This window comes from Camponotus floridanus, unplaced genomic scaffold (genome assembly GCF_003227725.1).
Source record: "Camponotus floridanus strain SB8 unplaced genomic scaffold, Cflo_v7.5 scaffold104, whole genome shotgun sequence".
In the NCBI taxonomy this organism is placed as follows: domain Eukaryota; kingdom Metazoa; phylum Arthropoda; class Insecta; order Hymenoptera; family Formicidae; genus Camponotus; species Camponotus floridanus.
The window spans coordinates 178,608-195,628 of NW_020229220.1; the positions used below are offsets into that span (position 1 = coordinate 178,608).

The 17,021-nt window shown below is 27.4% G+C and overlaps 1 protein-coding gene across 1 annotated transcript; it reads right to left on the reverse strand.

Moving 5' to 3' along the window:
- Positions 1-1,947: 1,947 nt before the first annotated feature.
- Positions 1,948-7,521, reverse strand: LOC105258814 (protein SERAC1). Its single transcript, XM_020029856.2, has 16 exons — positions 7,502-7,521; positions 7,324-7,432; positions 7,094-7,221; positions 6,819-7,019; positions 6,557-6,684; positions 6,343-6,453; positions 5,909-6,047; positions 5,679-5,822; positions 5,335-5,592; positions 5,034-5,229; positions 4,737-4,898; positions 4,430-4,557; positions 3,142-3,294; positions 2,937-3,083; positions 2,711-2,777; positions 1,948-2,490 (listed from the first exon to the last, which is right to left on the reverse strand). Exons 2-16 carry the CDS (start codon positions 7,404-7,406, stop codon positions 2,385-2,387), a joined length of 2,151 nt encoding a protein of 716 aa, XP_019885415.1. The 5' UTR covers positions 7,407-7,432; positions 7,502-7,521; the 3' UTR covers positions 1,948-2,384.
- Positions 7,522-17,021: the final 9,500 nt, after the last annotated feature.

Here is a 17,021-nt window from a genome sequence, read left to right on the forward strand (position 1 = left end):
TCTCAATTCTTCTTTTAATAATAAAAATAATTAATTGTATAATTATGTATTAAAAAAAGAAAGAGTGTAAAACGGAAAATATATGTAATGGCTTTATTTTTTATCATTTCATATCATTGATGAAATCCATATATATATATATATATATATATATATATATATATATATATATAGCGTGCATGTGCTCTCTCTCTCTTTCTCTCTCAATCTTTAATAATAGCTTTTATTGAATTTGAGGTTGATTTCTATATGAGAAATAGTTCATCAAAATTTTAAAATCTATATGTTGTTTCATTATCTACTTACTAGCTAGAAATTTTTCAACTTTCAAAATTATTATTATTAAATTAGTTTATCTTCATGTTTATGAATATGTGAATATGTAAATAAATTTCAATACATACATTCTATATGCATATAACATATATGCACATGCATAATATATATACACTATATACGGATATATAATGTTATTATATTTATAAATATTTCTACATATAATGACACAATTACATATTATGTTATGGTTAATTAAAATATATATTATTTATTCATTTATTAGAAAAATATTAAATATAGCAATAATAAGTAATAATAAACATAGCGTTAATCTTTTTTATATTTTTTATATTAAGTAACAAAAACGCATCAAGCAATATTTATAGTTATTATATATTATAATGCGAGAATGAGTTACACCAACTTAATTATATTAGTTATTATACGTAATCTTGCAGAATTAAACTAATAATATTGTTATAGTGATACTGTATTCTATTTGAAATAAAATTCATTTCAATATTAATGTTGAATTGTATAAATTATATTTGATTTTTAATATATTATAGATCAAGAATAAAAATCTTTATATCTTTTTTGTTAGAAAAGTTATAAATAAGTATGTAAAAATAAAACCTTATTTTTCTTCACTTCATTTCAACTAAATTAACTTTAACGTAAAATCTTTCTAAACTTTATTACAAAATATTCAATATTATTCATTGCAGTGAATTACAGTAAATGATCATTTCATTCTTCTTTTTCAAAAAAATTTAGTTCTCGTTTTATATAAGAAATCTGCATTTAATTTCTCATCTTCATTACGTTACTAATCATCTTGCATAGATGTGACGCTTTCAACATTCATATGAACTATGATTTTTACATGTTAAATTTAATTTTCTCTTATGTATTCTGGAAAATTAAAATAAAACTATTTTAAAAAATTTCACAAAAGAAATATCTTTGTAATTTTACTAGTTTGTAAGATTTCATTTCATGCATCCTTACTAGATAGTTAATTCAGTAACTGTAACATATACATAGTTACAGAGAGCTTTCTTTAGAATTACATCCTTTCCTTTATTCGTTTTTAATTACTTGAAAAGACGATTGAGATCTTCAAAGAATATGTCAATAGAAAAAAAACACAAATCTTATATTAAGTTTTTATCAACTTAATAAAGTATTAATTATTATATTAAAATGTAAAATGGAGCGAAAAGAAAATAACAAAATAAATCATGATAATGTCGTTATCTTAATGATATTCACTTGGATTAGCATATTTATTACTCTTTCTCTCTCTCCCCATAAATTTAATTTTACCTGTTGCTGATTTTTGGAAACAAGCATATTCGGACAGAATTTTTTTATTATTTCTACATAATTTCTTCATTTTATTCCAAACAGATATTAAAAATCAAAAAATAAAAAGAATATTTAGACTTGTTATTTAAATATATATTCTTAATTCTTTAATAAAACTTGTATAACTTTTTATACAATCTATTTTATAAAATACATTATGTGTATATCTGAATACTTGTAATAGTTTTGATTTTTCATTAAACTTTCTAATATTAAAATTAATATAATTAAAAATTAAATCAAAATTGATAAATCAGAGATACAGCGCGGTAGTTGGAACACAAAAAACATTTTCTTCTTTCCTATATATATTGTGATGTAATTTTTCTAATCCTCGGGTGGTGAAGAGGATGAGAAAAATAATACGTCGTAAAAATTTGACGCCCAACGTGGGGGCCACGCGATTGAAAAAAAGGCGAGACATTGGAAATAAGGGCAATCAAATGTTGGAAAGTTTAATTGGGGAGCTTATACGAAGTGAATTATTTTGTGAACTATCTTCCGAAGCAACTATTGTAACGGTGTATTCGATAGATCGTGCACGATCACGGCCTATGTAATTAAAATAGAAAATGTGATGATTGACAATGAATTTATAAATAACAACACATTAAGACCAAGTTATAATGAGTTGTACACATTTTTTGTACAATTAGTCATACATAGTCTTCACACATATTCAAATTTATATAAAAAAATATATAAAAGACTCTTATATACAGATCTAAAATAATTTATTTAAATGAAAATAAGTTTCCAATCGACGAAATAGTTTTTTTTTCTTGAGGATTCACATGGTGTTTCAGCACGCTCAGAAGTTTTTGGTATAAGAATGATAGCCTATCCATAAAAAACATAAAATAGTTTACTATTTTTTCTTTCATGTTATACTTAATTCCAATAAGAGAATATATTTGATAAATATACAATTTCGAAACATCATTGGTAATTGAATACAAAAACTCAAAACACATGCTGAATCTCTTATTTTTTGAAGTAAAATTTAAGAAAACTTGGAAAATCTTTTTTTTTATCCATAATGTTTTAAATGCTGAATTACCTGCTAGCTGGTTTGCATATTGATAAATGATCCTGTGGAATTTCGAAGAATTCCCCTATGCCAGGGTCTGGACATAATATGAATTCGTTAATATAGACATATTAGCTGCTCTGATGATAAGAGTTTAGATTTAACACCATTAATTAAAATTTAATCAAATATGAAAAATTTAATATATGTTATGTATTAATTATATAATATGTTATTAAAATGTATTAATAATTACCTGCCGAATTAAGGCTGACGAATTGGAAGGGAAATTTTAGCGTGGTTACAAGCGTAGGTTTGGTCTCCGCAAAACTTACAATCTCTATGTGATATTCTTTCAACATTTCTAGAAATTCGTCATGCAATCTTAGCAATTGTGGTGATTCTGAAACGTTAGAATAGAATATTAGTTATTTATTAATAAGATGGATCAAGAAGATTACCTTCACGCAGTTCTTGAACTTCAACTGTTGGCCATATCAACATTTGCGTCATTTGTTTCAGAGCTGCTACATGAGAACCTCGATGAGGAGTACCATAAAATAGAATAGCTTTGGTATTCTTGCAAATATCATGTTTATCTCCACTTTTCCATTCTATAAGCAATATGCTTGTAATAATATTAACAATGTTAACAATAACAATAGCAATATAATAATAGTTGCTTAATATACAGGATGTTTTAAAACTGTCCATTCGTTTATTTCACGATTGAAAATGTTTGTTCAGAATTTGAGAATTGTTTATATTATTGTTTAGAAAACAATGGAGAACGTTTTGACATTTGTTATAATAAATGACAAAATAAATTCTACTCCAAATTGTATCTTTTTATGTAAAACATTTGTCACCTAAAACTTCCAAGTGCGATTTTTCAAAAAATATTCATTTAAATAATAATAACACTAATAATAATAATAATAATAATAATAATAATAATAATAATAATAATAAAAGAGAGAAGGGAAAGAAAGAGAGGGACAAGAGCGGGAAGGAGGAGAAAGAGAAAATTGTACAGAGAATCAAAAAAACCTTTAAAATGATACTTGACCACTATTGCCATTTAAGATTTTTGAAGGGATAGCTATCCTTTCAAAACGAAGAGGATGAAAAAATTTCATTACATTTAATGTATTTAAATATCTCTAGTACAGTAAAATAGTACCTGAAAATGGCAAAACGGATAGACAAGCCAATTTTTTGAGGGTGAGTAGAAGGTCATAGCAGATGCCCGAATTCACAAAGTTCCAACAAAATTTCCCTGTGCGTTCTGCGAATTTTTTCCTTTTTTTAAATTTTGTAGGGAAAAATATTTGCTACCACTTTTATTTGAAAAATTTTGTAACTTGTATAGCTATCAAGGAAAAAAAATTACAACCAAAAAAGTGCCGTCAAAAAGGGTTGAATATTTTTATTGAGAATTATATGCTTTCTGTTAATTTTATACTTATTTTAAAGATGGCCGCTGACGCATAAGGAAATTTTGTTGAAACTTTGTGAATTCGGGCATCTTCTACGACCTACTCACTCTCAAAAAATTGGCATGTCTATCCGTTTTGTAGATATTCGGTGTTTTACTATTTTACTGTACTACCCCTCAAAAACAAAATTGACATAGTTTGGCATTTTTCTCAAAAAAATAGTCAATTATGAAATAAACGGGTGGAAAGTTTTAAAATGAACACATTGTATACATTGAAACATATAAAAATATATATAAATTAAATTTACCTTCTACAAGCATCTTTTTAACTAATAATCCTCCCATTGAATGGCCGACCCATACAAGCGGCCGCTTTCCCACATTTGCCATTGTTAATTTGATAACGAATTCTTCGCTCCTCTCTTTAATAGTGTTCCTAATCAAATGTATTAAATAATGTATTAAGTATAATTATCAATACATTCAATATTTAAAAAAAACTGAAAGATTAAATATTTCTATGTAGCAATAAATGAAATAAACAAATAAATAAATAAATATATATATATATATATATATATATATATATATATACACACACACACACACACTTACTTCTTATTTTCTATTGGGCAAAAAGGAGTCCACATAGATAAACTTGTATCATAATTAATACCTATGAGTCGTAAATATGGTATATCCATAGGTAACCAATCTTTGGGCCAACATAGTGTTTTAGATGTAGAATGGAACTCATTCTTCATGCAGGCATTATCTCTAAAAATATGTGTAAAAATTCACCATTAATTAAAGACAGACTATTTATAATAATTATTATTTACAAGCACATCTTTCATTTGTATTATTTTATAAAAGATTCTGTAAAAGATAAAGATATGTAAAAAAATTTACCCTTTGCAAAAGTAAGGTCCGCATGCTTGAGCATTTGTGTTTTGTGGACAATCATCCAGTACTACTTCAAAATTTTGACCTATTTTTCTCCATTCATGTAAGTACAGATCGTGAGCTAAGTCTTTAAAGAATTCCTGAGAATGATCATTGTCGATCACGGTAGATAAATAATCCATCTGATTTAATGTATTGGAATCTATAATTAAAAATGTGTAATTTGTCAAAAATATAAACATAATCTTTATATTACAATATATGAAAAAAAATTCGAAAAATTATATGGTTGCAAATATTGACAAACCTATAATTTCAAGTGCAGAAGTATCTACATCGCGTTGTCTCCAGGTAACGAAAACTCCACCTAACAGTCCATGCAAAAACACAACATCCATCTTTGTAGCTGCATGAACTTTATGTACCGGATGAAGAAGATAAACATTCTGCGGATATTTTGCTCCTTCGTTTCCATTCGTATCCAAATTCGCTAATGCACTAATCGCCTGTGCTGACAGACGAATATCATCACTGCGGGACCAACGTGACAATATGCCGATCCATCCTTATTAAAAATAATTATGTCATGTATCATGTCTTTTGTATACAAACGCAATAAAATCGCAGACAGTTTCACTGAATCTATCTTACCAGATTCATAAATACTGTTTAGAAACTCGGGATGAAGAGATATATTGGATAATATTTTCGCGAGTAATATGCAAACTTCAATGTCATCGTTACAAATTTTCTGTATTGCTGTTAATATCGGCAAAGCTCCGGCAGTGATCAAGTCTAAAATTTAAAAACCAAATAAAATACATAGAATAAACAATCTATGAAATTAATGATATATATGATATATAATTTTTATATCTCACGTTTGCTATATTCTTCCACAGATGAATGGTGACAGATTGCTTGAATACAATTTTTAAGCAATTCATTATCCCAGACAATTGTTGAGTCTGCCAAAAGGCCTACGCTTGTCAAATCATGATCAAACCATTCTACAAGATACTGTACATCAAATTGAATACATAGTTATGGATGATATTACTAAGCTATAATCACAATACTGTAACATTGTTTTAAAGATCACTTTCTTAATATTCATTGTAATATTTCTCCTTAATTATATTCAGTCATAATAATATCTCTCCTGATATTCTTAATACCCTTTATTTCTTAATATTAAATGCAATATCCTTACTCAATTATAATAATTATTTTTTGTAAATATTTAGAACTTGAAAGATACTGTGCAATTAATTATATGTTCATATATTTTTTAAATACATATTTATGTACTTACTCGATGTGAATCTTTGAATTTTTTACTAAGAAATTGTGTAAGACAGAGATGTGCATTATCACATAAAGTATTCAAATGTAACAGCAATGAGTATACTTGTTCTAATATATCCTGCAAGACAATTTTGTCATGTTTATCATTAATATAATTGTCATATATAATGTTTATGTATCTTTCATAAAATATTTAAAAGTTTTAAATGAGTGTTACATACATGTAAGTTATATTGTATATGATAATATGGTGGTTGTAAAAAGAACTGTAGATTAACATTTGACATTCTTGCAAGAGCTACTGCTGTTCTAGCATCCAACATCTGTGCTAAATGACGATATTGCCAATCTAAAGTCAATTCAATATAATATAAATATTATACACGCATATACACAAATCTCTAATATCTATATAAGAAAAATTATCTTAATATTTAAAGAAAGCTATAATTGACATCAGAATATAACAATTAATAAACTTACCTTTCAAATTTGATAGGGAACTAAGAGCAGTTACAGCTTTGAATCGTTCAGTTTTGTCCCCATGTTGAGCCATATATAATAATTTGTATGCTATTTTATGATTTTTTATCTTCCACCAGTTTGTGAATATATCAGTAAAACTTTGTGGCTTCTCCAAAGCCGATCTCTGTAAATCCTCATCTTTTTTGAACATAAACACATCTGGGAACACGATCCAAATTAAATATTTGTATATTGTTATATTTATCAAAATTATAATCATATTGTAAAATTACCTTTAAATCGAGGATCGTCGATATAAATATATTGTGCATGTGTTTGTTCTAAGTTTAGCACATTTATATTGACAGTGGATCGAACGATCTGTGATACTTGTCGCACTTGATATAGGAACCAGCAACTTCTGTATAAGTAATGCGTAAATTTTCTCTAAGTATGTTATATATATTCCCAAACATAATTATGATTTTTATCTCGTCAAATTTTCAATTTTCTTCCAACTTACCCTAGTATCACAACGCAAGTACCACTTGTTTTCAAATAATACACGTAGTTTTTTAATTTTTGTACTCGCATTTTACACGACATAAACTCCTAATACATTCTTAACAAAACTGAACAAGATAAAACGTATGCAAATTCCGTTGTAATACGATAGACTTATATTTTATACTCCTACATACTCCTTGATGCTTTGAAGTGTCAACATAAGCTGATGCAATGTTCCGATCAGGGATTCCGTGTGCGCGCATATGCGGTTCTGCGCATGCGTGACTTTTGAAATTACATTGTACTTTCACGGTCGCGCAAGTGCAGAGCCGCACATGCGCGCGCACGGAATCCCTAATCGGAACCATAGACGTATATAACTAGACTGCGCATGCTGTGCTAGCCATTGAAGCAAACATTTAAAAAGAGAAAGCAATATCGGGGGATCTCTGTCTCACTCTAAATCACACCGTGGAGGGGGAAGTGAACTCTTTTCCCCTCAAGACTTCAACTCTCATTCTGCTTCCCCCACTTTTCTTACTGTGCGAGAGAGAAAGAGATCCTCCGAGCCATTTTCTATCTCACTTCATTGCTTCAACGGCCAGCATAGCATGCGCAGTCTATGTATATATGTCTATGATCGGAACACTGAGCTTATGGCAGAGAACTAAGGTGCAATTTCATTGACGCTAAAAAGTAGCGTCAACCATTGGTTGAACAATGAAACAACTACTTACTTCTTTGTTCAATCAATGGTTGACGCTACTTTTTAGCGTCAATGAAATTGCACCTCTAGACGTGAGCGCTTACGTCTGTCGTAGTCGTGGACGTAAAGTAAGACAGAGAAAAACGTATGTCGTACAAGACCATTGTCACAATGGTATGTACGACATACGTTTTTCTCTGCCTTACTTTACGTCCACGACTACGACAGACATCTAGTTCTCTACCATCAGCCATACCAGAGAAAAGACTGAGAGGTGTCATGACCGGCTTTTAGGTGATCCCTGAAAGCGATACGCCCTCTGTTAATCTAAAAAACGTGGACATGAACTACAAAGCCAAAGTCCACCAAAGTTCTCAGAGAGTAACATATATGTGCACAATTTCTGATTCTGTTCCGTGCTATGTAAAAAATGCCTGTAGTACACGAAATGTCTATGTACACGAAATGCCATCAGTGCTGTATAGCAAAACGCATATGTATATAAATATAAATAAAATTTAATTTTAATTTTTTAAATAAATTTTGTGGTCCTCTCTCTCTTCCTTTCTCTCTCTCTCTCTCTCTACACATACACAAATAAACACACACACATATAATATATATGTGTATATAGTATAACGCTACAACTTTATTCTGAAATATCTGCGTTTAGAATGTTTAGAAAAAAAAAAAAAATATATATATATATATATATATATATATATATATTCAATTTAAAACATTACATGAAATACACGCGCTGGAATTACATATATATATTCTATGTGTACATAAATACAGATATATTATCTCTTTTCGAAAGATATGTTAACATTGAAAAATTTAAATATAATATATATTTAATTAATTGATTCATATCTATTTATGTCGTATCACAAAGTAAGAAGTTAAAATTTGACTTCAATCCCGAAAAATACTGTGATCTTTCAATGTAATGTTCAAAGATAAAATAAATATTTTTCTATACATTCAATGTCATATTTATATATTTTTATTTACAAAAAAACAAAATGTCTGTTGTGAAATACAAACCTTTTTAACCGTATTTCTATAAATCTTTTTAATTAGCAGTAAAATGATCTTTGATTTTTATCAATCATTTTTTTTAATTATTTAAAAATGTAATTATTAATACATGTATAAAATTTGTTAAAGTAATTACTGATTCTTCTGAAGCTTTTATAATTAAGATTCGAAAAATATAGATGTTGCAAAATATTTTAAATATCTCTTCCTTTATATAAAATATAAAGAATTCATATGTTCTATTCTAATATAGTCAACATTATTTGTATACTTTTATTATAATTTTCTTACCAGCATAATATTTTTATGCTTAATATTTTATATAATATAATGTACTAAATTATAAAATTTAATATAATTACAAAATAGTATTATTATTAATAAATAGATTGCACACTGTCTTTTAGTTTCTAATTATTTTCAATCATTATGCATTTTTATCCAATATATTCTCTTCTTCGAGTTCTTGGATTATTATGATTTATTGTATTCCTTTGTGTTAAAATTATAAAAATTATCATCATTTGTCATTCCTTCCTATGGAGTCCATCGAAATACTTTCTATGGACATTTGTTCTCAGGTATAGATATTCAAATCACTGTAGTTGCCTTTTTCTCGATTATTGACCCTTTTTCTTTCATTTTATTTAAAAATATTAATATAATTAATATAACAAATATTTATATAATTTTGGTATTTCTCTTAGTCTGACACTTCCCCTTCGACTTGTCCGGCATAGATGACTCTCAATAACTACGATCGGTATTCATAATTCACTTTTATATTTAAGATCATACTTAAAATTATCTTAAATATAAGAAAAGTCTATACGAATATCGATGTATGTTACCGCCGGCATAGTTCTCAGGCTCATTAAAATACTCAAACCTCCTCAGCCGGCAAATGCCTTCCTTAAGATGGAGATATCATCGAGAAGGCAAAATTTTTCATTTTCTTTCAATACAGAATTTAATACAAAAAGTTAATGTAAAATATAATATTATATAATTTGAAATGTAATACAAAATAAATTAACAATATTTTTTTTTTACGTGGGGAAAAAAAACTCTCTTAAAAAACACTCAAAAAATATTGAACCGTAAAAAATTCTTAATATTAATAATATAATTATTGAAATATTTATTAATTATTTTCCCTAATATTATTTAAACTTACATTTCCTGGTTCCTTAAAAGATACATAATGTAAAATCAGCTAAATTAATCACATAATAGCCCTAACAATCCTCTACTTTTTGAATGGAAAATTAAAAAATCTTAATGATCACCTAATAGCCCTAACAATCCTATTTCTCGATTAAGTGAAATTATTCGAGGAAAGCCTATCTCTAATCACGTATATTTTAATTACGTGCCCTAATTACATTCTCTAACCGCATGCCCTAACCGCGTGAATAAATGTCCGACATTACGTACTATTGTACGTAAAGCTTTTCTTCAGGCCAGTTGAACTTACTTTTCGTTGATTCTGACCACTTTCTCGCTCTCTAATCAGAGATCGAAAAAGGAGATAAACACTCCTTCTTTTGCCGATTAATTACCGGCAAATGAGCGTAAATATTTCACGCTCATCGTAACGATCGTTTCTTAAATATTTGAATATAACTTTATTTTAACTCAAATAAAGCCAAATTACTACAAATTTCTATATACTATATTTTCTAATAAAATATAAAATTCATGTATGTGTATAACTTTTATGATATTACAAATTATTTAATTAATTAATCGTTTGGCTTTATTTTAAGTTAAAGTAAAATTTAAAAACAATATCTACAAACAAATTCTACAATGGATGAGCTGTGATATAAGAAATTAGAATAAAATAAGTGCGCGTTATAAGACTAAAGTAGTATCAAAAATTGATAAAATTGTTAAAATTATTAATGCGTGCTCTTGATTTAATAAACTAGTCAAGTCTTTACAAAAAAAATTTTCTTTTCTTGATTCTCTTTTTTAAATTAATACTTCAATATATTTTCGCAATAGATGCAAAGTATTTCGAACGAATTTATTAAAAGTTATTTAATTTAATCTATCCTAGCTCATCCATTTTAAGGCAACGGACTTACTCTACAATTCACAATCTACAATCTACAATCTACAATCTACATCTACAATCTCTACGAATCCGTTACCTTAAAGTTAAATAAAAGTTTTTCTCACTCACCGGCACTGATGCGCAACAGCGGAGTTGTTGTTATCGAAGCTAGTTGTCTGTAACATACAAATATAAAATTCATTTATATTAATGCTCACAAAATGCAATCAAAATTTCAAAAAATTTTTATCGCGCGGAATTTTATATCCGATGTGTAAAATAATAAGCAGAGATAAACACGTGTGGAAAATTTTTATAAAATTTTAAAACTGTTTTTTAAGAAAGTTTTTTAAAAAGTTTTATATAACTTTTATAAAAATCTTTCTCTCTAATTTTCTCTTTAATTCATTTAAATAATAAGATCGAATTATTATGCGTACGATTTATAACAACTAATATACAAATAATAAATATTCACCATCAGGTTGCTCCGCCGATGCAAGATGCCTCTCCCAGGCCTTCTCCTCCTCTCATGTTGTTGACGCGCGATACTTTCAACGGAACTCCCGCACTCACGAGCGATATTTTTATATCGCTATTTTCGTTATTTTACGCGCGATACTAAACGGCACTCCCGCACTACTTCGGTATTCGGATTAAAAATTTTGTCGCGCGATGTATATATTTAATATATATATACTTTCAACGACACTCCCGGTTTCGGTACGAGCGAAAATCTCATTTCATTTACGAGACTTAACTTTGAGCCAACAGGTCGGGAGTGCAACGATACAACGAGCAAAGATTAGGCCCGAACCGGAAAGAAGACGAAACGATTGAGGAATAGAGGAAAATAAAGTTCACCAGCTCTTTTTCGCGCATAATTATCCTATCTCGTATCGAACCTGGACCCGCTAAGCATGATTTCAGGTGCTTCGCCCGGAACACGAAGTTTCCCGCAATGCAGGATATGGCTACACCAGGCTGGTAGACGGTAAAAGAAAAGGATACCCACATTTTTTAAATGCTAACATTCAGCAATTTAAAAAATGGGGAGGCAACCCCTTTTACCGAGCGAAAATCATGCTTAGGGGAATCCACTCGACTCCTCGACAGGGTTAACACACGCAGTGCGTGTGGCTGTAGGGTAGACGAGCAAAGAAAAGGGACCCATTGACGACCATTCCGAGCAATCGATCGAGTTCTAACTAATTCGGGCCGAATCATTTGACGAAGTACGAAGCACGAAGCGCGAGTGTATAACAACGTGTGCAAACTCGAAACATCCCAGTTAGTTGGCATCGGAAGTAGAGACTCGTGACAATAAATGAAATTGGGATTTTATATGAAAAAGTCCAAAATTTCCGCGAAAACGCGACGACGCGAGAATACTACAACGCGAAAACGCGGTAACGAAACGCTTGCCGTCCGCGGCACGTTGATGGCACCGACGACGCGAAAGGGTACTTAGCTTCCCTTTCAAGCACCTTAAGATTTATCATAAATAGAAAAATTTAAGATAAATCTCAAGACACCATCCAAGTACTAAGCTCTCCCACCGCGACAAGGTGTACCCCATGGGAGAGTTATATTATATATAATTTTTTTTTATATATAATATAATATAATATAATAATTGTAATTAATAAGCTCTCTATAAAAAATAATTAAATGGAGTGAGAGTAAAAGCTCTCAAATCCTTTACTCTCACTCCATTTAATAATATAATATATAATATATAATATAATATATATATAATTTAGAATTTATTTTTAAATATAGTATATAAATTTAAATTTGCATAATAAGATTTTGATTAAATTGTGTATTTAATTAACAAAAATTGAGAAGATTTAAAGCATTGGTTGAAATTTATTTAATTCTAATATTATATTATAATATTAAAAAGAAATATTATAATAAGCATCGATGATGAAATATCAAAACATAATCTCTTATACTCTTTTATGCATAATCTGTTTCAATTTTTAATCGCAGTAATGAATGATTGCGATTCGATAAAGATTTATCGTTGCATTACAGTTTCATGTCGTTAATTAATTTTTAATTATTTAATATTTATTAATATTCATAACAAATTATGTTTCAAGAAAAATCATAGTCGTGTTTAACAAAAAAAATTATAATATACGAAGCGTTTCTCACCACTATTTTATTACTCGAGAGTCACTGTGCGAATGGTGAAAAAGCGGTAACGTATAGAGCCCTATTGTTTATATTTTATATTGTTAAAGTCGAACGTCGTGTTATCGATAATTAGATGAAATATTTTATTGTAATATATACATTGTAAAATATACATTAACGCAGAATATTAAGTTAATGAAGTATTTTAATTTAATGATAAAAATTGATTATTTATTCAAAAATATAGCACGGAAACTTTTGTTATGCTAATTATATGCATCCATAATTCGATTGTATTACTTCGCGTTTTCTCACATACCAAATTATATTTAGATTATCAAGTAGAACAATAAAGTAACACGAATGAAATATATTTGTGCTCTAAATATTAAAATAATAATTATTGTCCATAAAAATCTCAATTATCAAAGTGTTTATTTAATATTTTAAATTCCTATAATTTCATCGATTTTCGATTAAATTGTGTATTTAGAAAGATTGAAAAAACTTAAAGCATTGAATCGAAATTTATTTGATTCTAATATTATAGAGAAATATTGTAATAAGTATCGATGATCGAAATATCACAACATAATCTCTTATCCTCTTTTATGTATAACCTGTTTCAATTTTCAATCGCGGTAATCAATGATTGCGATTTAATAAAGATTTATCGTTGCAATACAGTTTCATGTCGTAAATTAATTTTTAATTAATTAACATTTATTAATAATCTTAGCAAATTATGTTTCAAGACTAATCATAATCGTGTTTAACAAAAAAAATTATAATATACGAAGCGTTTCTCACCACAACTTTATTACTTGAGAGTCACTGTGCGAATGATGACAAAGCGGTAACGTATAGAGCCCTACTGTTTATATTTTATATTTCGAAAGTCGAACGCCGTGTTATCGATAATTTGCTGAAATATTTTATAAATTGTAAAATATACATTAACGCAAAATCTTAAGTTAATGAAGTATTTTAATTTATTGATTAAAATTGATTATTTATTAAACAATTTATCACGGAGCCTTTCGTTATGCTAATTATTTGTACCTATAATTCGATTGTTTTACTTCGCGTTCTCTCACATCCTAAATTATATTTAGATTATCAAGTAGAACGATAAAGTAACACGGACGAAATATATTTGTGATTCTAAATATTAAAATAATAATTATTGTCTGTAAAAATCGCAATTATCAAAGTGATTATTTCATATTTCAGATCCCTATAATTTAATCAATTTTCGATCAAATTGTGTATTTAATTAACAAAGATTGAGAAAACAATGATTGAGAAAATTTAAAGCATTGGTCGAAATATATTTAATTCTAATATTATATTCTAATATTATAAAGAAATATTGTAATAAGTTTCGATGATCGAAATATCGCAACATAATCTCTTATCCTCTTTTATGTATAACCTGTTTCAATTTTTGTTTTCAGTAATGAATGATTGCGATACGATAAAGATTTATCGTTGCAATACAATTTCATGTCGTTCATTAGTTTTTAATTAATTAACATTTATTAATATTCTTAGCAAATTATGTTTCAAGACTAATCATAATCGTGTTTAACAAAAAAAATTATAATATACGAAGCGTTTCTCACCACAACTTTATTACTCGAGAGTCACTGTGCGAATGATGACAAAGCGGTAACGTATAGAGCCCTACTGTTTATATTTTATATTTCGAAAGTCGAACGCCGTTATCGATAATTTGCTGAAATATTTTATAAGTTGTAAAATATACATTAACGCAGAATATTAAGTTAATGAAATATTTTAATTTACTGATTAAAATTGATTATATATTAAACAATTTATCACGGAGCTTTTCGTTATGCTAATTATTTGTATGTATAATTTCGATTGTTTTACTTCGCATTCTTTCACATCCGAAATTATATTTAAATTATCAAGTAGAACGATAAAGTAACACGGATGAAATATATTTGTGATTCTAAATATTAAAATAATAATTATTGTCTGTAAAAATCGCAATTATCGAAATAATTATTTAATATTTGGGATCCCTATAATTTAATTCTAATATTATTTATTAATATTATTAATATTAATATTATTTACTATTTAATTCTAATATTATATTCTAATATTATAAAGAAATATTTTAATAAGTATCGATGTTTAAAATATCGCAACATAATCTTTTATTCTCTTTTATGTATAACCTGTTTCAATTTTTAATCGCAGTAATGAATGATTGCGATACGATAAAAATTTATCGTTGCGATATAGTTTCATGTCGTTAAATAATTTTTATTAATATTCATAGCAAATTATGTTTCGATACTAATAATCGATACTCGTAATCGTGTTTAGTAAAAAAATTACAATATATGAAGCGTTTTTCACCACTACTTTATTACTCAAGAGTCACCGTGCGAATGATGATAAAGCGATAACATATAGAGTGCTACTGTTTATATTTTATATTGCCAAAGTCGAACGCTGTGTTATCTATAATTTTTGAAATATTTTATAAATTGTAAAATATACATTAACGCAGAATATTAAGTTAATGAAGTATTTTAATTTATTGATTAAAATTGATTATTTATTAAACAATTTATCACGGAGCTTTTCGTTATGCTAATTATTTGTATGTATAATTCGATTGTTTTACTTCGCGTTCTTTCACATCTGAAATTATATTTAGATTATCAAGTAGAACGATAAAGTAACACGGATGAAATATATTTGTGATTCTAAATATTAAAATAATAATTATTGTCTGTAAAAATCGCAATTATCGAAGTAATTATTTAATATTTGGGATCCCTATAATTTAATCGATTTTCGATTAAATTGTATATTGTTTTATTAGTAAGGATTGAGAAAATTTAACGAATTGGTCGAAATATAATTAATTCTAATATTGTTAAAAAAATGTTACAATAAGCATTGATCGATATCATAATATAATTAATTTTTTTATCTTTTTTTACACATCCGTGTTTCAATTTTTGTTCCCAGTAATGAATGATTGCAATTCGATAAAAATTTATCGTTGCGATACAATTTTATGTCGTTAATTAATTATTAATTAATTAATTTTTGTTAATATTTACAGCAAATTATGTTTCAATACTAATCGTAATTGTGTTTAGTAAAAAAAATACAGTATACGAAGCGCTTCTTACCACTATTTCATTACTCGTGCGAATGATGACAAAGCGGTAACGTATAGAGCGCTACTGTTTATATTTTATATTGCCAAAGTCTAATGTCATGTTATCGATAATTCGTTGCCAAAATATTTTATATATTATAAAATATACATTAACGTGAAATATGAAATTATGAAAGAATTTAATTTATTGATTAAAATTGATTATTTATCAATCAATTCACGGAGTCTTTTGTTATGCTAATTATTTGCATGTATAATTCAATTGTTTTAGTTCGTGTTCTCTCACAATCCAAATTATATTTAGATTTTCAAGAACGATAAAATAACACTGATAAAATATATTTGTGACTCTAAGTATTGAAATAATAATTATTGTCCGTGAAGATCGCAATCATCGAAATGATTATTTAATATCTTGGATTACTATCATTTAATCGATTCTCAATTAAATTGTATATTGTTTAATTAACAAGGATTGAGAAAATTTAAAGCTTTGATCGAAATATATTTAAGTTTAATATTATTAAGAGAATAATAGTAATAAGCATCGATGATCGAAAGATTCTGTTTAATTCTTCT